Source organism: Hemibagrus wyckioides, linkage group LG19 (assembly GCF_019097595.1).
Source record: "Hemibagrus wyckioides isolate EC202008001 linkage group LG19, SWU_Hwy_1.0, whole genome shotgun sequence".
NCBI lineage: Eukaryota > Metazoa > Chordata > Actinopteri > Siluriformes > Bagridae > Hemibagrus > Hemibagrus wyckioides.
Genome location: NC_080728.1, coordinates 11,240,121 through 11,264,750, shown reverse-complemented (window position 1 = coordinate 11,264,750; position 24,630 = coordinate 11,240,121). Strand labels below are relative to the sequence as shown.

The 24,630-nt window shown below is 39.1% G+C and overlaps 1 protein-coding gene across 1 annotated transcript; it reads right to left on the bottom strand.

Moving 5' to 3' along the window:
- Positions 1-24: 24 nt before the first annotated feature.
- Positions 25-24,017, bottom strand: utp20 (UTP20 small subunit processome component). Its single transcript, XM_058416731.1, has 62 exons — positions 23,841-24,017; positions 23,517-23,597; positions 23,342-23,408; positions 22,576-22,708; positions 21,623-21,811; positions 21,422-21,503; positions 21,209-21,346; positions 20,246-20,398; positions 19,999-20,145; positions 19,778-19,912; positions 19,615-19,692; positions 18,692-18,870; positions 18,331-18,465; positions 18,155-18,243; positions 17,546-17,651; positions 17,298-17,448; positions 17,124-17,186; positions 16,390-16,548; positions 16,227-16,303; positions 16,058-16,137; positions 14,693-14,963; positions 14,370-14,570; positions 13,878-13,968; positions 13,706-13,791; positions 13,104-13,229; positions 12,851-13,017; positions 12,114-12,322; positions 11,637-11,780; positions 10,924-11,003; positions 10,563-10,798; positions 10,309-10,453; positions 10,121-10,208; positions 9,883-10,026; positions 9,734-9,787; positions 9,451-9,603; positions 9,036-9,191; positions 8,791-8,931; positions 8,529-8,666; positions 7,492-7,631; positions 7,322-7,410; positions 6,920-7,224; positions 6,683-6,822; positions 6,210-6,366; positions 6,025-6,123; positions 5,775-5,942; positions 5,516-5,682; positions 5,282-5,423; positions 5,033-5,149; positions 4,756-4,926; positions 4,502-4,633; positions 3,749-3,859; positions 3,569-3,648; positions 3,119-3,188; positions 2,839-3,021; positions 2,576-2,707; positions 2,313-2,445; positions 1,488-1,675; positions 1,314-1,385; positions 895-1,221; positions 585-711; positions 337-482; positions 25-227 (listed from the first exon to the last, which is right to left on the bottom strand). The coding sequence occupies exons 1-62, from the start codon at positions 23,889-23,891 to the stop codon at positions 72-74; spliced, it is 8,475 nt and encodes a 2,824-aa protein (XP_058272714.1). The 5' UTR covers positions 23,892-24,017; the 3' UTR covers positions 25-71.
- Positions 24,018-24,630: the final 613 nt, after the last annotated feature.

The window sequence follows — 24,630 nt, the reverse complement described above, 5'->3', positions numbered from 1 at the left end:
ATCATGATCAATCACACTCTCAGCTCCAAGGGCAAATGATTTTAAAATGAAAAGATCCAACATGAAAGATTTCACTGAATCATAGCCAAGTCCCTGAGTGAAGTGCGTTTGCTTTTCTTTGCTTTGTGTGCTGGCCGTAAAAATTCAATTTTCCTTTTCTTCGCCTCTGTTTTTTTCTGGTGTTTCTTGATCTTTTTCCTAGCAGCAATATCAGGATTGGCCACAGCCTATGAAACAAAAAGGGGGGGGAAAAAATGAGGCAACCATGGCAATACCATAGCAACAAGCTTTACATTCAACCTATTACAATGAACATGGTTTCCCTGGGATCCTCACCTGCAGGGCCTTGGTTTTCTTGCGTGAGGCTCGTTTCTGCAGGGCCCCCTTCTGTACGGCAGCAAAGGCGAGCGAGAACTTCTCAAGACCCACTAGCTTCTTGAGCAGCTCAATGAGCTCCTGGGCCAGGTTCTTCAGTGTGGGGTCTGAAGTAAAGAAAACCAGATTAGAAGAATGAGGAAATGAAACCTAGTGAATTAATAACAACTCTTGGGACAATGAGTGATAGGAATAAAAGTAGCAGATACCTTGGTCTGCATATGTGCTGTCCAGTTCTCTGAAGAGCGGAGCAATGATGGTAGTCAGGTAGGGGCCGAGACGCTCTTTGCCCAGGTCAACAGCTATGGCTCCCAAGAACTTGAAAACGCATGTTCTCTAAAGAAAAGTGGGGGGAAAAGAAATCAAAAGCATTTTATAAACCTCCTCACATACCTTCTAGAGTCGAGTGGTGAAATGCAGTATGGACACATGTTGAAATGTATAGATACTCCTACCTAGAAGGAACAGGTCTGGGCTATATCAGGGGGAAAGATTACTGTGTATTATTTAACAGCTCACCTTCAGTGGCACTTTGGGGGTACAGGCTGCCTCTCTCTTCGCAAGCAGCGTGAGCTTCTTAATCAGCCAGGACAGAGAAGGTGGCCGATTTTCCTCTATAATTTTCTGTAGTTGCTGTTCCTCTTCCTCATGCTGCTCATTTATAATCTGCTGTTGCTGCTGCTCATCATCTTCATCCTCCTGCTCCTCATCTTCATCCTCTTTCTCCTCTTCTTCAGTTTTTTCCACATCTTTTTCTCCTTCTTCTTCTTTGGTATTCTCCTCTAAATCAGACTCTGGTGAGATAAGATAAATCACCTTGGCCACGAAGAGTAGGTTCTTGATTACCTGTTGACAGTCATAATATATCAACCCATTACTCTGCATTACTGTTGACAGCTTTCAGCTTGAGCTCATTTTGCTTGGGGGAGATTTCTTACCTGCTCGCCAGCAGTGATGTCCAGAAACTTGGACTGCAGCTGGTGACAGAACGATAAGACGAGCTCCCTCATCTGAAAGAGAACAGCAGAAAATGATTTTAGAGGTCATGTTTGAGCAGCGGATAGAGTGACTTCTATAGACTAGTGACTGTTCAGACTCTGAGAAAGTCTCACCCTCTTGTCCAGGTTGGTTGAAAGAAAAGTGGAAGCCACTGGCTGATTGTTTTGGGGGACATTTTTCGCAGAGTGCCACAGAGACAGCAGCTCCTCAGGTTTCTGAGCGGCAAAAAGCAAGCCAAAGATCTGAGAAGCAGTCAGCCAAACCCAGGAGTGAGGATAACGCAGGTGTGCTTCAATGTGACCTAGAAGAGGAAATGTAGTTCGAGATTACGCCAGAGTTCAAGAGTTTGATACACTTGGAATTGTGTTCCTGATCCACAGGCCAAGGTTCACTTAAATAAAATGGAATAAAATACTTCATGACTTAAGCTATAAAACAAATCTGTTTTTTCAGACAGCATTGACTTGTTTTTCACCTTTTTCTGCACATCCCAGCAACAGAAGATATGACTACATGCTTTCAGAGTAATATATAGTTGCCTAGAGATTAGTTTGTAACACAGGGAGAAAAAATGTCAAAGTCTTGGACTTCAGCTGAACCTCTTCATTTAACTGTACACCTGTCATTAAGCTCAGCAAAAATACAGTGGCGCATATCCCACTATTCGAATATTAAACTACACTACTCCATGTTGTTCAGCAATAGCTCCTGACCATATTGGTTGACGGGTTATATAAATGAGGGGCATTAATAAGAGGAAATTATCTATGCCTTCCATGTGGAAAAATAAACTTCACACATAATGTAAGTGAGTCTGAATTGTGTATTTTATCGATTCAGTCATGTGATAACAGCATCCTCCTTCCTAATGCAACCAGAATTAGTCCTGTGTGTGCTTGTATGCGGAAAAATATGGCTGTGTGTGTGTGTTTTCATACCCCAGATGCTAGATAGAGTATCAGCTGGTTTGTGGAGCTCCAAGAAGCCACAGTTCTTGATAAGTTTGGTGATGAGGGTCAAATAGTAGAAGAGTAACCTGTCTGCTGCTTTCTCATTTTCTTCCTCTTCGATCTAAATAACAAAAAGTACAGAATTGCACACGAATTGTAGATACACCTTTGGCTTGCATACATACTTCTCGTCCCTTATAACATCGGATACATCAGGAAATAACAGGATTATGTCTCACACCAACACTTACATCATCAAAGTTGGCAGAGTGGATTTCCTTCTCTATTAGAGGCAGCAGAGAATCCAGTCTGCGACCAAATTTCTCCCCGTCTGCTTCTACAAAAAGCCCACACACCTGAGCACCCAATCTTCGTAAAGCCACCTAGACATACATACATACATACATACATACATACATACATACATGCACAGGAACAAAAAAAATAATACATGATCATTTATTTATAAGTATCTACTCATCTGTTTTCAAATCAGTGTGTGTTTTTAGTTCACCTTCTCCCCAGATAGCCAGCCAGTGACCAAAGTGAACATAGAGTTCTGGTGCTTTACGTCCAGCTGACCAAGTAACGACTTGATAGCGAGAGAGGCCATTTTCTTACAGCGTGCTGAATCATCATTGACCATAGCCAGAGACAGAGGCACAAAGAAGAGTCCACAATGTTCGAAGAGAAGAGGCTGTACACACAAACATCGACCATGATAAGCTCAAACATCAGCTATAGAATAAATAGAAAGAAATACGTAGTCAATAGTCCAAGGAGTGAAGTGATACCTGAGGGAATGATTGAAAAATGAAGGCCATCATCTCGAGGGCGGACTGTCTCCCTGTGTCATACTCATACCTGCGTAAATGAGAAAAGCCATTTTCTCATTTCAGCAACACAATGGAACAATTCTCAAGGGTGTTTTAGCAGAAGTTAGCTGGAGGTAACTGATTTGAAAAACATCATTCATCCCCTTATTCTTCTTTTAGTGTTCCCTAAAGCCACACCCCCAAAAACACATGCATATGCATTTCCAAAGCTAGAACACATGAATGCTTGTGCAGGGTTTCTTGAACTGACAGGCAACCAGGCATGCCAGCAAATGTGGTTCTTTAATGACTGAGTAGATTTTTAGTACCTCCAGAATGTAAACAAGAAAGAAAAAAAAAAAAATCACTGGCACTATATTTCATTGGTCCTCAAAGTTCAAGGCATACATACTATAGCAAGGTACTTACGTGAGCTGAGCAACAATAAAGTCAAAGTGATTCCGCAGCTTCTTCCCTAGTGGATAATCCATGAGGTACTTCAGATAGATCTGGAAAAAAAGAAGAAGAAATTTCATTAAAATTTCAACTTTATAAATGATGATGAGGAGAAGGAAGAATAGGAAGGTAGTGAGGGCGATCATTACTGACCTGTCTACAGCGGACGCGGACCTGCTCATTTGATCCATTGATGGACAGTTTGGCAACTTTTTTCATCACCTCCTCCATCTCTGGTACCACCAGCTTCTTGGAAAGGATCGCCTAAAAGCACAGAGAATTTCTGTCATTTCTCCCAGCTTTCTAAAAGAAGTGTCATACAAAGCAACGATTTGCTTTTTCTCTATGAGATAATATAGAGTAATGATTTATAATTTCAGTATCAGTGTCACCCAGAACAGATGGGTTCTCTTTTGAGTCTGGTTTCTCTGAAAGTTTTTGTTTTGTTCATGTTGTCTCTGAGTTTTTCCTTGCCACTCCTATGAGTGGTTAGCTCATTACAGAGTCTACCTACAGATTTATGTAAACCTGCTTTGTGTAAATGTCTATTGTTAAACGCTGTATACAAAACATAGAATTATAATTTCCTTTCACTGTTTGCTAGACAGAGCAACACACTTCTATAGAAAAGTATGTAAATAGGATACAGAAAATATATACTCATGAGTGTGCAATCAACACTACAGGTCAAAGGGTTATGAAAAAGCAATTACATATACACTCCCTCAAACCAACGCACACAGACACTGCATACTTTATTTTTATACCCATTTAGAAAAGTCTACATATGTTCAGATGTTCTGATGGACAAATGACTGCCTTTTGTTTCTTTTAAATACTCATTGCAATAAGTATATGAGATCAGATATATCTGATATGCAATTTTATATTGGTGCCAAAATATACCTTGAGCAAGCCAAACGCAGTGGCTTGACGAGAATTATCATAGATGTCCTCTTCAGCGTATCCCAGAAGCACTTGCAGTTGGGTATTAGAGATACAGTTTCTAGTCACACTCTTCACTAGGACAGTTATGACCTAAAAGACAAAACAAAACAAAACAACACAACAAGACTGAGTGAGATGGAAGTGAAGCATGTGGATCAGATGAGAATTCATTTAATCAGAAAAATGTACAGTATGTCAGCAGATTTGCGCACCTTGAAGCAGTTCTGGACAAGGTGGAAGTTTTCACCATGACCGGCACCTGCTTTAGCGTAGTCCTTAAGCAGGACAAACAGTTGCTTGGTGAGTTGATCAGCATTTTGCTCCACTGCAGGAAGAGGAAACTTTAGGATCCAGATGCAGGCCTGCAGAGACTCAGTGATCACCTACACACACACACACACAGCAGGGTTACATTTAAAACATGTTGAAAATGTATTTCTAATCATCCAAAGGGAAAGCCACTCCCCCAGTGAGACACATGGGACAGACCTTGACATGCATGGAGTTGAGACAGTCCAGCAGAAGAGAGACAAATGGGTCCAACATCTCCCGTACGGATGCCACAGAGGAGTTGACCTTGGAATTCTTCAAACTGCCATGGAGCAACTGTATGTGTACATGGATAAAAAAAAACATCTAATAATTCAACAGGATCTCAAGCCATCAAATTAGAAGGTGAGAAGTGGAACATTCAGCATCTTTTATGAAAATTACTGATGTATCAGGTAATGTACTTACACTCAGTCCAGTGTCCACTAGGATGTGCATGTTAGTCTGGCGACTGAGGGCTGCCTTTTGCCCGCCTCTCTTTGGGGTTGGAGGCAGTAGCAAGCAGCTGGGGGGTGGTAGCCTGGGGTCTGGAGGAGGTTGAGCCTTCTGTCTGAACCACAGAAAGATACCATCTTACTTTAATTGAACTATCGGACATTACTTTTTGGTGTGTGTACGCGCGCATGAGAGTGAAATACATACTTGCTCTTGCTTGTGATGAGTGGCAGGCTCTGGCTGACCAAGCCGTGGCTCAGCAGCAGAATGGACTGAGGGGTCATACTCTGATTCAGCAGAAGTCCTGCTACGACTCTCCTCAAAACACTGTGCACTCGCCGAGACACCTTCAGGCTGGCGGTCTTCTCTAAAACCTAGCAGTCATGAACCAGTGTTGTCACTCAAAATGCAAAGGTTTTCAATTTTGTCAAAAAAAAAAAAAAAAAAAAACTTATTGGCTACTTACCTCTTTGAGTGGAATGATAAGCTGCGTGACCCTCTCCTGGCTGCAGAACCGAGCCAAAAACTCATACGAATCTGAGCTCTTGCTGTGACGGGCCTCCATCACTTTCGAAACAATACCCTTGATCTCCTTCTCCTCAGCAAGAGAGCCAAAGAGCTCATTGCTGAAAATCTGAAAAAGATTCTCAGTATCAGCCATTACACACTTCCACACTTCGAACATTTTGGATATAAACATGACAGTGAAGTCTCACCTCTATTAGAATGTCCAAGCAAGGGTCAAGATCTCCAGCTTTCAAGGACGGTCTCAGGATTGAGAGCAGATGGTAAACAGTGAAGGTCAGTACATGGATCTGAAAAACAGCATGAGCAGATGAATATTTCAGTACGTTCTAGTTTAGGCTTAGTCTAACTGAGAGGAACATTCGGTAGTTTTTACCTGGTAGCCTTTTACAAGAACACCCTTCATTTCTTTGAGAAGATACTGCAGGTAATTAGGCCCCAAGGCCTCGATAATCTTGATCAGTGTGCTGCGAGCTACGTCACGGATCTCCTGGAACCGGCTCCTTAGGTGGACACACACTTTGAGGAGTACCCTGTGTATATAAACAGCATGCTAATTCATTCTGACTTCAGATAAATAAAATAGGAAATGTATATACAAAACCAAAAGTTCATCTGAGTTAGCATATTATATTGTGTGCCTTTATTAACAAATTAACACATTATATTAGTATTAATTGGCATTTATTTAAATAAAGTTAACTAAATTTCTATACTTTTCATCTTAAACACAGTTAATGTAAGTATTATTTATATATTTATTGTATTGATGCTGAAGTGCATCAAGTGTTTGTTCATGTAATGTCAGTTAAATGCTTGATGTTTCTAACAAATACACACGGTACACACCCAGGCAAGTTGGTTTCCATAACATCCTCTGGAAGCGTCTGCATCAGCCGGACCATAGCGAAGGCGATGGGTACTCTCACCACCTCCTCATCCTTCACTTCCTTTGATTTTACCATCTTATGCTCATCATCTCTCTTCACCTACACACACAATCATATTTTATTAGCATTTGTTTCACACTGTTAGCTATAGACAATAAAGCCCACTAAAAATAAAAATCATAAAATTAACACTAACCTTGGCTATTAGGCATTTATGCAGTCTGGGCAAGACGCTCTGAGTGACAGTGTTATGAATGGAGGAGATAAGAGCCTCCAGTTCTTCCTGACTCTGTGGAAGGCCACTGCTAATGACAGGACGCATTCTCTTCGGCTTAGCCTCCGCAACCTCTTTAGGCTTGGCTGCTTCACCTTCACCTGTATCCATTTCATCTGTCGCTGTGGCAACAGCATCAGCATCCATTGCATCTTCCATGTCACTTTCATCTGAATCCATGACTTCTGCGTGCTCCTCTTCTTCTTCTCCCTCCAGAACATTTGGCTCTTAAATAAAAACAAAAACAAATTTCATCATAATTGAGGCGGACCCTAGAGTTAATGAAGATGCCAACATGGCCTCAATGTTATTCCCCAGACTCACCAAGTGCCTTTTTGTTCTTGGCTGCATCGATTTCTTTGCTCAGACTCTCACGGTCGAAATGAAAGGCTTCAAGAATAATCAGCAGCAAACTGTACAAGGGAGTAGTGCAGCAAGTTTACTAGTGTTGACATGAAACTTATAATACTTACAGTCACAGAACCCTTCCTCACCTTACAGCCAGTTTCTGCTCAACTATTCCTGTTTGGAGCACATGGATAAAGTACTTGAGGTAGTAGAGGTATTTAGACCAGGTGAGGCGCTTGCACACTGCTCCAATAACGTCGATTGCTGCGGAGGTCATAGCTTCATACTGCAAGTTGAAAAACAGTGTGTTGTAATTGACACCAATATGAGACATCATTGTAAAAGTAGCAGAACTGAATAAAAGCAGAAAACTGCTTGTTGTCTTTAATGAAAACACTTCAATGCATGATAACCTTTGACTAATTCCTTTTTCCTTAAGATATTTTCTTAATATCTTCTTAACATTTGGAAATGCAATTTGTCCATACATAAGAAAACATTGGCCACTTATTATCCAAGCATTTTCCACAATCATGCCATAAATAATATGCATTATTTACACATCTACACTACCAGTCAAAAGTTTGGACACATCTTCTAATTCCATGGTCTTTCCTGATGTTTATTTCTTTCTACATTGTAAAACAATGCTGAAGGCGGCCGAAATACACAATAATCTCGTTGATATTGAAACAGTTGATATTGATCTGAATATCATAGAATCTGAATAGAATCTGTCTGCTACTGATGCTCTGTAAAGCCTTCATAACGGCTCTAATCTGAGGTGCTGTTAATTGGTGATTTCTGAGGCTGGTAACTCTAAATGAACTTCTCCTCTGCAGCAGAGGTAAGTTTTGGTCTTGCTTTACTGGGATGGTCTTCATGTGAGCCAGTTTCATCATGGTGCTTGATGGGTTTTGCTAATGCACTTGACAATACTGTTCTTGCAAGAACTATTCCAGAACACCTGACCTTCGTGTCTTAAAATAACAACTGACTGTTGTTTTTTGTTGTTGTTACATATGGATTACTTAAGTCCATGTGTGTTATTTCATAGTTTTGAAATCTCCAGTATTGTTCTAGAATGTAGAAAATAAGTCACTAAACAAAAAACATTGAATTAGAAGGTGTGTCCAAACTTTTGACTGGTAGTGTACATTGTGACTACTGTTACTGTAAATACCTTGAGGAGCTTCTCATCAAATAGTGCGATCATGGCATAGGGCATGATAAAGTTCTGCATGGAGCGAGAAGACATAACCACTGTGCCTTCTGTCAGCTGCTTGGCAAACCTCCTGAGCGCTCGTCCTCTACGGTGTACCTGAAGTCCATGAACACACACCAAAGACACATTTTTTAATTCAGTCACGTGGTGCTAAAATAATAATATTTGTGCCAACTGCATTATAACTTTTACTTCAAAACCAAAATAGCTGTGCCTCTACCTGAATGTGCTTCACGTTCTCAAAGAAGTCTGACTCAGGATCAGAGTAGTTGGTGAGCTGCACCAGGTCTCTGAACTCTGAGCGATTGGGGAAGGTTTTCACCAGACAGGCCAGGACTGAAGTGTAATCGTTCCTCACACTCTGTATACAGGGAAAAACAGACCGGGCTCATCACAGTGTACTTGTGCATGCTTATGAGCCATAATTGTTTAAGACATACACAAAGGTTTACACAATGCGTGTACCTCTGTTTTGCTCTTCAACCCTCTTCTCACAGCATCCAACACAGTGTACTGCACAATCTCTTTATATTCCTGCTCAGGGCAGCCCACTGCAGCCAGCTGTGCAAGAATAGCTGAAAGACACAAAGTGGCACTGTCTGCCAAAGACATGTCCCCAATCTAAAAGACACACACAAACAAAAATCATTAAACAAAACACAACTCGAGCATCACAAATATTACCAGATATCACCTGCATTAGGACAATGCTTCCAATTCATATTTTTTACAATATTATTAATATACAACTTTTGCATTTATATATATTTCAGACAATAAAACCTAAAGTGAATGATATGCTTGTATAACTGAATAATTAGTGCACACATCAAGAAATGCCCTGTAAACACACACACACAAACACTTCATTCTTACTCACTTCAAAAGAGTGGAAGCAGTTGTGCATGATGACCATGAGATATCTCATGTCCAGTGTCTTCATCTCTTCAATGTGTTTGATTGACTTCTGGAAAGCCATCAGACGCACATCATAGTGGATCTCATCTAGATGCCGACTGTCAAAGGCATTAAGCTAGAGGCAAAAAGGGGAAGAGAAGAAAAGAGGTGGGATGAGACAAGAAGTAATATAAGAGAGGACCAGTGTAAGGAGCTAAACAGAAATGAATCCAAACATTCCTCTCTTATTTGTAATCATCTCTTACCTGTACAGCAACATCAACTATGTACTTCAGTTCATTGTCCAGGTCAGAGAGAGTCTGCAGAGAAGAAAAAAACACAAACACAGCCAGTGAGATTTAGTTTCTGTGTTATTAACAGAAATCTAAAGCTGGATGGATCATAGGGATCTGACCTTGAAGACCTCACACAGGGCTTTACGGCATGGCTTGCTGCGTATGATGGAGAAGAGTTTACTAAGAGGCTTCAGGAAGATACTGGGCTCTGAACATTGTCTCAGCAGGTTCTGGACTGTGCTCAGGATGTCCAGCTCTGTCTCCTGTATGAAAAGAAAACAAACATATTTAAGAAAACCACCAAAAATAATACACGTCATACCCGGTTTACACTGCTGTGATAGAGAAGTATAATACCTCAGCAATCTTTGGCTTATGGAGGTATGGTAGCAGCAGATGGATGAGTGTTGAGCTCTGTTCCTTGTCAGTGACAAATCTACTTATCCTGAAACAGAACAATACAAAATATATAGATACAGACTTACGCCTGTTTATAATCTAATAACATAAACCACAGGCTATAAGCAAGCAAAGCTAGGGCATACTTGGAGAGGATGTTAAGCTCCTTGCTAACTTGAGCTCGGAATTTCTTCTTTTTGAGGCGATCAGAGTTGCGCACGACTCCACCCAGGTACTGAAGCACAGCAGGGATGTGAGGTAGGAGCAGTCTCGAACCTACAGTCAAAGGCTCTGTGTAAGAGAGAAAAAAAAGTGTATAAATGTATAAACAAAAGCTAGTTCCCAAATAATGATTAAAAAATATGAGAGAACACTCTAGGCATCTTGTGTTGCTCTCTACCTGCAGTGACGTCTGACCCAGAGTCTAGCTCAGGAATAACACACCCATTGATGCTCAGCTCTGTTTCTGTCTCGGAAGGTGTAAAGTCCGGCATGTTCAGTAAATTCTCACAGATGTCCATTACCATGGACGATGTGTTAGGAGAGACATTTTTAGAAGACAGCAAGGCGAGGACATTGAGCAAGAGGTCACACTCCGGATGGTCCGGTCTCTGTTTAGCCAGCAAGGGGAAATACCTGAGAGACAAGCAACAGAATTACATTGTAGCTGCATATAAAAATAATGTCCATCTAGATCTGTAGACAAATCTTGAAAATACATCTGAACTATGAAGAAGAAAAAAACAACCACTTTTTTTTACCTAGCGTTCATACTCCAGACATGGATAAGCTTGAGGAGTGGCGTGGGAGCATATGTGCTCTCCGTGGGCAAGCGACACACCTGAAGGACAGCAAAAAGAGATCACATTATACATGCAGTCACTCCAAATGTATTCACACATCCAGCTGAATATAGCACTTAATCAGGGGGAAAAAGAGTGGAAAGTTTTAGATTGGCCTAGTCTGACCTTAAACCAACTGAGCAGCATTTCAACTTCTGAAAAGGAGAGTGAAATGACAACGCCACAAAACAATTACCAACTAAAAGAAGCTGCAGTACAAGCCTGTTTGGAGATGTGAGGGGATCACTGACATGATGCAGTTATTGCGAACCCTGACTTTCAACTTAATATAAGAATCCAGCGTCGCTGTGATATGCTAATTAGGACAGGCGGAAGTGTCACGTGACTTTCTGCGCTCCTCCTGTATCAAAACAATTTTTAAATCAGTTTTATTTTATTGTACAATAACAGTTTGGGGGAACTGATGTTGAACGCAGCTCGAAAAAGTGTTTATTTAACCATACTTTACATTGATTATGCTTTCTTTCTGCAGGTCTATTTTGAGAACTTATATTAATTTAAGACCGTTCCTATATATTCACCTAAAACTTGGCACCAAAGGTGCCATGTTCGAAGTTTTTAACATATTTAGATGTAAATATAAGGAAATGAAAAACTAATAAACCTTGTACCTGAGGCCAGACAATAGCCTGGAACACGGCATCGATTTCATCAGCAGTGAAGTGGTATGACTCAAAGTTGTCAAAGAAGTCTTGGATGCGAAGGAGACCCAGTCGTCTCAGGTTCTTCAGTGGGCCGATACAGCCAGGCTTCAGCTACACACACACACAGAGTCAAACTTACATTTCCATATTATACGCAGAATCTAAATGTATAATTTCCATACATACATACCACAGAGAAAAAAAATCATTAAGATGCATTGCCTTTTCTCTTTCATCTGCTTTGCCGTTCTTGGCACTTTGTTAGTAACCCTGAACGTCTTATCACATATTATTAATTATAATAATGTTTCCATGTATTATTATTTCATATCCATATCACCAACCCCTATTATAGATAAAAGATCTTTTTGCTGGTTGTTTTCAAGCTATAAGTCTTTGGAAAAGATCTTAGACGTGTTCTCCAAACGGCTAACTGCAGCTCACCTGATCTCTGTGTTCCAGCAGCAAGGCCACAGAGGCAGTGACACACAGCAGAATCTGCAGTAGCTTAGGCAGGTAGGTTTGTATGAGGTGGCCGAGTTTATGCATCACAACATCTATAACATTGAAAATTCCGTGCTGACGACCCAGAGGGAGAACTGAGGAGGAGTCGGTCTCGGCCATGGCCCGCTCCACTGCAGCCAGACATGCTCCTGTGTGCAAAAGATCATGCATCTGTTAGAATGTGATAATATACCAGTTTCTTTCAGACATTCAGTATATTTTACTGGGCAATATATATAAAAACGTGATACAGTTTAGGTTGTATAAGTACTATATACTACTATAAGCCATAACATTCATCTTTAATATTTTCATATTTACTCATCTGGAGGCAAAAATCCATATTTGAATGCTAAAAGATCCAACATGCTGCTTTTTAGGTGACAATAACAAAGCAAAAACACATTTTTACATAAAATCTCACAAATATGAGCATCAAGAAAATAAGGTGGAGGCTAAAAATATAAAAATAAATCTGAAATATTAACTTTATTAACTTTTGCCTTGTGGTTGATGCATTTCATAGTTCACTGCTGTCCCAGTGTAAACTTATAGGCTCTAGAATACCATATCTTTAAGCAAAACATATATTTAAGGTATATGCCAATTTATTTAGCATACCCTGATATTTTTATTACATTCATTTCTAATATATACGTGTGTATGTATGTGTATACCTTGGCTGTGATGGCCAACAGGTTCCAGGAGCATGTCAATGAACATGGCTAGCTCCTCTGACTGGCAACCTGCCAGAAAACGCAGCACGATGGAAGAACGTGATGCACTGGCAGCTTTGCCCTGGAACTTATTACCAACTTTTGTGCGCATCCGGCCATACAGGATCCTACATGACGATAACCCACAGACTGCATTAACAACATATGATTTAACAGAATATTTAACAAAAAAAATTGGACATCACATATGCACCTCATGAGCAGAGGGATAAGTTGGGGGCGGTGCATATCCAGCACCACTGATCCCTCCTCAGAGATGTTGAAGCGAACAATCTCATCTTTGAAATGCTTGTCATCTAGCAGCCTCTCCAGATTCTCTCTGAAACACACGACGGTGTGAATAAACGTAAAGACAACATTTTTAAGCATAGGAAGCCAATGCACAAAATTTCTGAAACCACATCCCTTTGGAACTGCTTAAAAGCCTGCAATGTAACTGAGAGAAGGTCACCTACTCTATTTATTCCAAAGCTGATGACAAGAGTTTTTAAGAAGGTGAAATGAATCCTACAAGGGAGCAAATATAACTGTAACAGTAAGGCTTTTACAGTGGTCAGAGTCCTGGATCAGTGTGTGCATTCCACCTTTCTCAGAGAGGTCAGAAACATGAGACTTACTCAAAGATATCATCAGCATCCGCTCTGAATATAAAGGGCTTTCTTTATACACCTGACTACAGTATCTATTATAAAACCATCAGTGTCTATTACAGAGTACATTACCGTCATTACTTCATCAACAGCAATTAATAAAGCGATGAAAGACAGAATGAGTCGGCTGAGGCAGTGAACCTACTTGTAAGGAAGAATGTTCGGATCTTTGTAAGTTATCAAACAGTCCAAAGCTGCCTTCTGAATTTGCTGGTCCTTGTGGCACAGGAGCTAAAGAGGAGAAATAGTGATCATATGTCTGCTTTGTTTACCAAGAAAAATAACTATTTGTTGATGTCCAAAAAATAAACCCTCACCTGTGTGTAAAGCTCCATTAATTCAGGCTCCATGTATAAAGCTTTGGGATTAGTGAACTTGGAGAAAACCTTAAGATGTGCAATAAGTTGCCTGAAAAAGAGCAGTGTTCATTTCTATTGAAACAGCAATAAATAAATAATTATTGTGACAAAATCATTAGCCAAGTCTGAGGTGTCAGGCATCGCTGGCTATAAATCAAATCAGAATGTTTGAAAACTCTGTGATATTTCCAAGTGGATCCCTCGCACCTGGTTAACAGTGGATGTAGTTCCAGTGGAAACAAGAACATAAGAGACATTTATTTTGCTATATAACAGAGAAATCTTGGGTTTGGGGCTGAAATGTCAAATATACAAGACTTTCCCATGGTTTACCTTCCTGTGTGTAGTTATTAGTAACAGCACACATCATTATTTCAGAAAAACTTTGTAAACATATCTTCCTACTGCATGCAAGCCAAGTGATGGTTCAGAACAAGTGATTTTTCTTACTTGGCTGCTGCTCTCCTTGGTATTTTTCTCTCAACTTGTTGGTACTCTTCCTCCCCTTCTAGTTCCTCTTCTTCTTCCTCCACCTCTCTCATCCTCACATCCTCCTTTACAGTCTCAGAGGTGTCTTGTGTGGAGGAGTAGCTCATCTTTGTCAGATTCTGAGCTGGAGCCACTAGCAGATCAGCTGGATAGAACTCATTCCTATCAGTAAACCAAGAGTCGGTCATCAGGAAGATACTGGATGGATGGTTGCACTCAGAAAAAGTTTTTTTCTTAATCTAGCATATTCACATAACCAAATGCGTGCACACACAAACACACACCCAATGAAGCGCAACAGCAGTGGGCTTAGCTCTCGGCTTCGTGGCTCCACTCTGTCAGGGAACTGGTTCATGGCTTTCCACAGCAGGCTACGAAAGTTAGTGAAGTCTGTACGATCACTAATGTTGTATGCCTGCTCCAGCTGCTCCAGAAACAGAACGCCAACATCCCCACTCTCAATCACATCTGTCCCTTGATCAATCATCGACTCTGCACCTTTATCCTGTTCACCATCCTCATCATCATCATCCTCCTCCTGCTGAAGCTCTTTCTCTGAGGAAAAAAAGGCCATTTTTGTGTCATTTACTCCCCTGGAGTTGCCAGAACTTCTTTTTAAATAAAAAAATTAAATAATTTTACAGTGCACATAAGCGGGTAGATCATTCAAGGATATTGAAGATGATGTTCTAAACAGTTACACCTAATCGACAGAGTTGCAGTATATATAAAATGTTTAAAACTATTAAGATCACTCACAATTGTAATATATTAGCACATTTCCAAATCTGAGTCACAATTCTCGCATGTCATGTACTGAGGCCATATCTACCATGCCCCATTCTTTTACAGAAACACTGAGAAACACTTCAGCACTGTTTTGCAACATATTTTATACCACAGAGGAGCTGAAGGTATGGATTTATTGTCTAACAGCACAGCTCAGATAGTAGCTCTGGCTGTAATGTAAATTAGAGGTTTATATTAATGCGTTCATTATAAATATCATCATTACTGTTTCTATAGTAACAACTGCATTGCTCAACATAATCTAAGGTTAATAATTTATGAATTGATTATTTAATAAAGTTAATATATATATATATATATATATATATATATATATATAAAATTGTTAACATGGTGACATTTTCTGTTGGGAGACAATTTAGATAAGGTTTAGGGAAAAAGTCACAAGTGTCAGCACTTTGGTAATATTTTAGCCATTAGAGAGTCTTCAGCCTTCAGAGAGAAGATTTTGCACTTTCAGGTTTCTTAGTCACATGGTAAGGTGCATAATTTTGTCTTATTAAATAATTATATGCTCCAAGCTAAAACAGGATCAAAAATCAAATGTAACTAAGTAAACATTTAAAGCGCACAATGTCCTTCTTTAATAAATTAAAAAATTGTAATCACTGGCAAATTGTTGCGGTATAATAAGAATAACACACTTTGAGCCATGCAATCAAGTTCAGGGAAAATAATTCCGCTATATATTGGACTCTATAACATCACCCTGGCTCCTATAACAGCACAGCCAATCATGTGTCTCTCTTGCACTCATCCAAAAGCCAGTCAAAATCAGCCTTTCAAGAAAATTCTACCATTTGCATCTGCTATTCAACTCTCTCCTAAAAAGAACCCACCAGCCAGACCAGCAACCATCTCTAAATGTTCATAGTAAACCTTCCAGAATTCTTTGTTGTCCATATCTCGGGCATGCAACCTAAAATAAAATAAAATAAACATTTTAATTCAAAAACACAGTACAGTAGAAATAAAGCCTTTGTGCTAATTATTTGGTACTACACTTACGCAATAAGGTCAATAACAGCATCCCATAAGGGTCGGAAATTAACAAACAGCATTGCGATGAGGTACCGCAGTGGAACCTGTGAAAACACAGACATCAGTACTGGTATTGCTAACACACTCCAGCTTTATCTTTAAGAATAATAGATGCAGGTGTGTTGTGTACCTGGTGGAAAGGTCCTTTGGGGAGGCTGGGCTGCACCAGATCATGGCGCAGTTTGCGGAGGTGCAGCAGCTTCTCTCTGTAATCCTGCACTGTGGCTGGTACCTGCTCAGCCTGCAGGCAGCTTGCAAACACCGTCTGTGTGCTTGAGCTGTCCTCCCCCTGCAAACAGAATTTATCTATAAGAACCTTTTTTGTATATAAAACCTATTTGAAAATAATCAGTGCAACCACTAATTGCACTTAAGACCAACCCAGTGTTCATTTTGATCAATGTTTATGATACAGTACAGTGCTGCTAAATTCTCAAATCAGATGGGTAAGAGGGTATTGATTAGCTGTCTGATACAGCACTCCCCTGTGCCAGCTACAATTCAAATCATGGGATTATATTAATAATAATATAAACAAATTCTAATTTATTATAGGATATGCAGGATATGTGATATTCAGGACCAGAGTCAGTAAACTGTGATAAAAATAAACTAAATTGCTTTGTGGACAAACAAGCATTAAACATAACCATTAACCATTAAAAACTTTATAAATTTTGCCATTTACGCGCATATAATAAAAATATCTGGGTTGAATTATATTAGTAATTTATACTACACAAAATTCATACAAATGAATTACCAACAGAATTAAGTGAAGCTGTATGTATATTTTACATAATAACCTTAATCATAAGTGTCTTCAGGAAATGAAATGATCACAAATTACAAATTAAAAGCTACCTCAGCTGTTTTTGGAAGCTCTGCCTTAAAGTGGGACATAATTCTCAGTGTCAGAAGTCGAATCTAAAAGGGGAGGAAAAATCCAAACCTTTGAAAACAATCAACGTATTTCACAATAACTGTAAAAGGACAAAAAGGTTTGTTGGATATGGAGTAACTGAACAGCATCGCTACCTTTGAGATGTTAGAAGAAAAATTGGACTGTAACATTTGATATAGCTCCAGTAGTGAGTTGTGAGACAGCTGGGCAGAGCAGTCATTGAGGGAGAGTCTGGTATAGTACAGGTCAGCCAGCAGCAGTGCAGAAAGATCAGTGGGAAACTTCCTGCATAAAAGAAAATCAAACAAATCACTTACTACAGTAAGCATCCTCATAACTAGAGGACTTTTCTGTCATTTGATCAGGCACTCGGAGTACTTACTCTATGATGCAGCGGACAAGCTCATCAGGGAGCAGAGACAACACCAATGCAGTCTCTTTAAAGCTCAGCAATGTGGTTAGAGCCTGCCGTGCCACAAAAAGCCCTCCTGAGGTGACAAAATAAAGACATTCAGGAAAAAGAACATTCTCTGAAACAGGGCTGCAACAATTAATCAACAGATATCACAGGGATTCTGTTGGATTAATTTAATTCAAATGCCCTATAATTAAAAAAATTCATCCAATTCCATCAAATAAACACCAAAAAGTGACTGTAAAAATTGCTTACGGCTTGGACTCAACAGAGTGAAGATTTATTTATATACATTCTCTAATTTGATTGGATTATTTTTGTATACAAGTATAGTATAATTTCAAATTTCAGTTTCATAATAAAGCCTAATACTAAGCAGATACAGTTTATAGCTGCTATAACCTAAAAGTAACTATAAAAGATACAAATATTCATTTATTAATAAATTATAAATTGTTGGCTGTGATACAACAAAAATAAAACACTTTAAGACATGCTTTTAATAGAAAATAATGAAAAGAAAAACACAAAAGCAGTGATGTAGGATATCCAGCAAGCACTCTTCACATCACTGACCTCTTCCAAGCTTTTCACTGTGCACCTCGTGTAACAGTCGGTTCAACAGAGCAGTGAGAGGAGGAATCACACTTGCTGGCTCCAGGGGCCTGAGAAACCATGTTCACGTTAGCATAAATGCAGAAAACAGAAACTAGCACTGATGCATGTGTTTAAATGGGGAGTGAAATTCTTGCCTGAGGTGAGGCAGAAGCACCAGGGCTGCCCAGATCTGAGAGAGATCCGATAGTGGCTGATCCTCTGGGACAACTAAAAGGGAGAGGATGAGCTGAGGAACAGATGCTGTCTGTGCCTTGTCCATCCCAGATAAACTGTAAAAACACAATACACAACAATCTTCAAGCTTTAAAACAAACTTGTACTGGGATGCTTTACTGTAGAAGTGTCTGACTGCTGAAATACTTCACTGGGTTTGAATCAAAACTGTGGTACAACAGTTGACATCCCCTATTCTATAGAGTTATAAAACCATTATACCCAAAATAAAACCATTGTACCCAAAATAAACCCATTCTACACAGAAGCCCCTGGCCTTACCCTCCAGATTGCCCAGTGAAGATCAGTGGGTATTTCTCAAAGGCCATTGAGCCATCAGTCGGAGGCTGAGCTTTAACCAGTATAAGCTTGACCAGCAGCTCCAGAGCCTGCAGTCTGTTCACCGAGTCCTCACTGGAGAAGAGCTGCTCCACAAACTGCAGCATTCTGGGCAGAAACACCTGGAAAAAAATCAATACATTCATCTGAAATGTTTAAAAGTAGGCTATACCTGATTTAACTACACTGCTGAGCAAACATTCCTAGCAGATCTGTATGAAATATATGTAATGTAATGTTCATGCACATGGCAAATAGCAAATCTAAGACTGCTGTTCTTAACCTTTGAACCTACAGCGCACCCAGAGGTGTGAGATATAGCCAGGGGGTCTGCAATAATCCATTTATTTATTATAATATTGTAACAAGCATGTTAATTATATTAAGCTTATTATTTGCTTATTATTAATTAGTTAACACCTTACTCAATAATCAACTGAATCGAATTGTCATTCACACTCAAAAATAGCTTCTTGCAAGGAAGGCATTAATTTCTTAAAACTTAAACTTTAAAAACAAGTATAAATAATGCCGAACTGAAGACAACTTTTTAGTAAACAACAACAATTTTAGTAAAGCTTGGAAAAGTATTGTTCATATAATATAGTCATTATAAAAGGTTTTACACTATATGTTCATTTCATCTTTAGCCTCGTAAAAAAAAAAAAAATCTCTCAATGTTTTCAAAATTTAATTAAATAACATATTTACATGCATCAGAACGCCATCAACAAAATTATTTAATAGCTCTTTTTTTTTTTTTGCAGTGATACCATGTTTGAATGAATCCAACTGCATTGTTACAAGTACATATCTACTCACATGTTACTGAGATTACAGAACATTTTTATTCTTTCCCCACTGACCTGCTCAAATTGTTTCATACTGAACATCTCTTTGGCAAATGACAAAATAAGGTCTCGGTCCATCCCACTGGTAAAGACCTAAGAGAACAATAAGTGAAAAAAATAAGGTCAATTATATGTTATGAGTATGCTTATGTGTACACATATGCACTTGCACACACACCTTTTTCACCAGTTCTTGGATCATGCTGGCTGGCAGGGACAGATTGTCTCCAAGCAGAAAGGATGAGATCACTTGTAACAGTAAATTGTAGCAGGAGCAAGACAAACCTCGAGTATGAACCAGCTGGAGAAGCAACTGTAAGAGCAAAAAAACAGAGCTCTAGCTTTCACACAAAAACCATGACAACCCAGAACAGATTAGACAAATCCGTACACATGTACCTCACAGACAGACTGTGGCCTGGTGATCTTGGCTCCTTTTCTGTGCTCGACCAGTGTGTGGTAAATAAACAAGATCCTTTCGATGTGATCACTTGTCTGGTCAGACTGCCCTGCCTCCATCTTCGGGAGTAAGTCTTTCACACATGCCTGAGAGAAGAAGACAAAGAAGCAAAAATAAAAGCAAAACCATTAACACAGATCCAAGACTCCAGGATGAAATCCTGTATTGAATGAAAACATTCTCTACCTGCAACGAATCCCAAACAACCAGGAAGTTTTCCTTTGTGACGTAACCGGCTGAAGACTCGGCCATGTGATCGAGTGCTTCTTTAATAGCATCCCAGGGCAGAGCAACACCTTCACCAGAGGGACCGAGTTTCCTCAGAGCCACTGGCAAAGCCTAAGAAAAAAATTAACATCATTCTTAAATACTGGTCTAAATATTAATTCAGCTTCAGTGGTGGCAAACACCAACACAACGTTATAATAAACGTTTACAGACAGAGCACTGACATTAGGGCGGGGCAATATTATAAAATTTATGTAAAACATTACAACCAGCCACAATATTCTGACTCTTACAGATGTAATCAGTGCTTTTGTTTCAGTCTGCTTATTTTACTTGTTACTTTACTTGTCGGTGCGATCTTTATGTATCTGTCCTGTAGTGTATTGTATTATCTGTTTGCTTAAGGTTGCACTTTATGTCAATAGCTTATTTTTTTAACTCTAGCCTTTAGTTCTATGTTGTTTGATGTAGCGCTGTGTCTTTATGTAGCAACAGGGTCCTGGAGGAAAATTCTTTCATTTCACTATGTATTGCATCAGATATATATGATTGAAATGACAGTAAAAAGCCTCAACTTGACTAATCACAAGCAAAAGTGGTCAACAGAGAAAGACACTCTAACATAAAACAACAATGCATAAATTCTGGACTTATCTTTAGAAATTCTAATTTTATTGTCACATACACAATCTTACACAGTATGCTATGAAATGATTTTTTTATGATGCTTTAAAGTAAAATAAAACTTTTTCAAAATAATGAAATAAAATGAAATAAGGTATACACAAAATATTAGCTGTAAAGGGAAAAATAAACAGACAACATCTAAAAAATATATATATATATATATATAGCATATGAACATAATACAATGCCTGATGATAATATGGTGAAATAAATTTTGTATCTATTTCGACTCACTGTATTGGTGCAAGAGTGGAACATATTGCACACTCCTCTGCACATCTCAAACATGAGCTGCCCGACTCCCTTTGCCTTCTGAGGACACTGCTCCAGGTCCGTAAACATCAGCGTGAACAGGTTGTCAAAATCTGGAACCTGACGAACACAGAATTAGTGACTTGCTTTGGAACCACCGCTAACTAACAGTATGTTACTTCTAAAGTGTCTTACCTTTCTCATTAAAAAGGAAAAACTCTCAGCTGCAAAGTTACGGATGTGCTCTTTCTTATGTGCCAGAAGTTTGCTGTAAAGACTGAGGAGAGAAAATATAACACACAGTGCTTTAAAACACATCTCTAAAGGAAATCTCTAAATAAGTCAAGAATTCACTACAGTTCAGTCTTTCAGCTTCTTTGCTCTTCTTCCGCTTACCTGTAGATCTTGTTCATATCCTTCACCATCAGCCTCCATAAGTACTTATAGAGGTAGGAGAGGCAGGTGAAGGCCCATTCCAGCACCTCAGTATCCTGGGTCTCAAGCAATGAGGTGATGATGATGAAGAAGTCAGGAAAGTGAGGGTAAAAGTCTGTCTGGAGGTCGCGTGCAAACTGCACCACAAGACTATGAAAAGAGAGGAAGAAGATTCATGCTTTATCTCCTCACACTACTTTATGTAGTCGGCATTTCTCTATGTTGTTCCACTGGTTGCTATTAGTTAGATTCAATTTTTCCATACTGACATACTGTATATAAATTGCACTCATTCTGATATCATTTATATTTATAGATATATTTATACAATCTACACAGGGACTTGTGTGGCACACATAAATGGATTAAAAAATGTGTGTAATCTGTGCAATGGTGCACGTTTTCGGTAAAGAGATGTTAATTTAGCATTTTTAAAAGGAGTCTCTGGTGTTGAGATATTTTTACAGTCAATATGCATCTCAAGGTCTCACTAACTTGAAGAGAGAGAGAAATAAGAGAGGCTGGAGAGGGAACACAACTGTTCTTAAAAGATAAGTCATTTTTTGGAAGTTCCACAACATTAAACATACCAATATGTTGTGCCATATAAAGAAATCAAAGCATTACGGATTATGCTGTTCCTGGAAAATATTCGGCTTTGAGGTGGTAATGACTCCAAGTGTAGCCGTTTTATCCCACTAAAACAGCATATTCCGAACAGCATAAATCTTTCCTACATTACAAGCCCTACAATATAGCCACAATGTAGTTTTTGACACATTACATTCCCCTTCTCCTTATCCTGTTCATTTTATTACTTTACTATCTGAGAACACCAAGAAACTTGAGAAGCAAACTAAGAAGCAGTTTGTGGTACAGAAACACAACTATGTGATAGAGAAAAAGAAGCTTACTCCAGAAGAGGCTGATAAGCGAGGCTGTTCTTCACGGAAAGGTGAGTCTTCAAACTCTCCACTATGGCATTTTGGTGGAATACCAACATGTGGAAGGACTGACTCTTGTGGAAAACCTCCTTTGAAAAGGCAGCTGTGAGGAAAATGTATGCAATTATTTACATGTTATAGGTTTTGAGTTTATTTGTCATGTGCACAAAAATAACAGTTGCAACTGTAGGGTGAACTGTGTGTGTTGTACTCTACAGCTGTGTAATACAAAATATACACTATGTTGCCAAAACATTGGGACACCCATCCAAATCATTGAAGTCAGGTGTTGTTTTTTTAGGGCTTGGGCTTGGCCCCTTAGTTCCAGTGAAAGGAAGCGTTAAGCTTTAGCATACCAAGACATTTTGGACAATTTCATGCTCCCAACTTTGTGGGAACAGTTTGAGGATGACCCCTTCCTGTTCCAACATGACTGCACACCAGTGCACAAAGCAAGGTCCATAAAGACATGGATGAGTGAGTTTGTTGTAGTGGAACTTTACAGAGTAATGACCTCAACCTGATAAAACACCCTTGGGCTGAATTAGCGCAGACTGTGAGCCAGACCTTCCCATCCAACATCAGTGTCTGATTTGGATGGGTGTCCCAAAACCTTTGACAACACAGTGTATATACATCAGAATATAAAGGGGAGAGGACATGGGAAAGATGAGGGGAAATAGATTATTTACGAACACATTATATTGTCAAAATACAGACAAATGATAGCACTTACTGAAGTGATCTGTCAGGTTCAGGTCCCTCCATTTTCTTAACCCTTCAAAAAAGTAGGTTTCTACCTCCTTGTAGAAAGAAACACAATGAAGGTATAAGCTGGGCTTCAGAGCAACACAATACTTGTTAAAAGTTAGCTTTATCGACTGTGTATCAAACACTAGAGTTAAACCCACCTCACTGTAACTCCCTGTTCGATCAATCCGATGGATCACATCGATGTTCACATTTGCGAGTCTCTCGGAAAATGTGAGAAACTGCAACCATACAATGAAAACATGGTATAAATACAGCAGCTGTATAGTGGTGCTCCAATAAATTACAATTTACAAGTTAGCTATGTCATAACACGGATAATACACATTGTTAGGAAAATTTACTGACCCTAAACTTAAAAAAAACTATTTCTCTTTACACAATGTTTATGTCATTAAAGCTTTCCTCATGCTGTTCTGCACTCATGCAGCTTAATGCTAGCTGCTGGTCTGAGTTAAACTCACCCGATAAGTGTTTTCTGATTTGTGAGACAAAGGCTTGGCCTTTAGCTTCATTTTCTAGTCTGTTTTGTACGAACAGAAGTTCAGGATAAAAGAAAACGCTGTATTTTAAAACCCAATACTTTTCATGGTTAGTAAGAGAACTGTTGCCACACACGCCGCCTCAGGACGCCGCCATTTTGGAAGAACCAGCGTTAGAAATCTGTTTCAAAATAAAGGTCCTGGCTTAGTCACAAATAGCGCTTTTATTTTCTTTTTCTATACAAAAAAAGTTTAATTTATTTATATGCATACATATTTAACACATCCTAAAATATAAAATATAAAGACATTTTTATTTAAACTACAATGTTGTTTTAACATGAAGAAGTGAATAAAATATTCTGAAGCACTGAAGACATAGGCTTCTTAAAGAATTAAACCTTATTGGTTACATCAGTATTACTGCACATACAAATATCACAGCCTACTGAGTAGCAAAAGCTCTCACTTGCTTAACTAAAATGTTACTGCGCCATTATAGTGGGCATTATAGTGCTTTCCTGTGAGTGTGTTCCACAGCCCTGTGATGCAGCATGAGCAGCAGTTTGAGACCCAGTGCTTGGTCTCAGATGAAGAACATGTCTGCCCCACTCTCCCTGTTTGGTATCTGTTCTATAATGGGAAGAATTTACTGTTAATTAAGAATTAGCATAACTAATTTGGGGGAAATAGCGTTAAAAAAAATAGTGTAAAAATAAATTGAACACTGCCACAGCACTGACTGTCAGAGTTACTCACAGCAGCACAATAT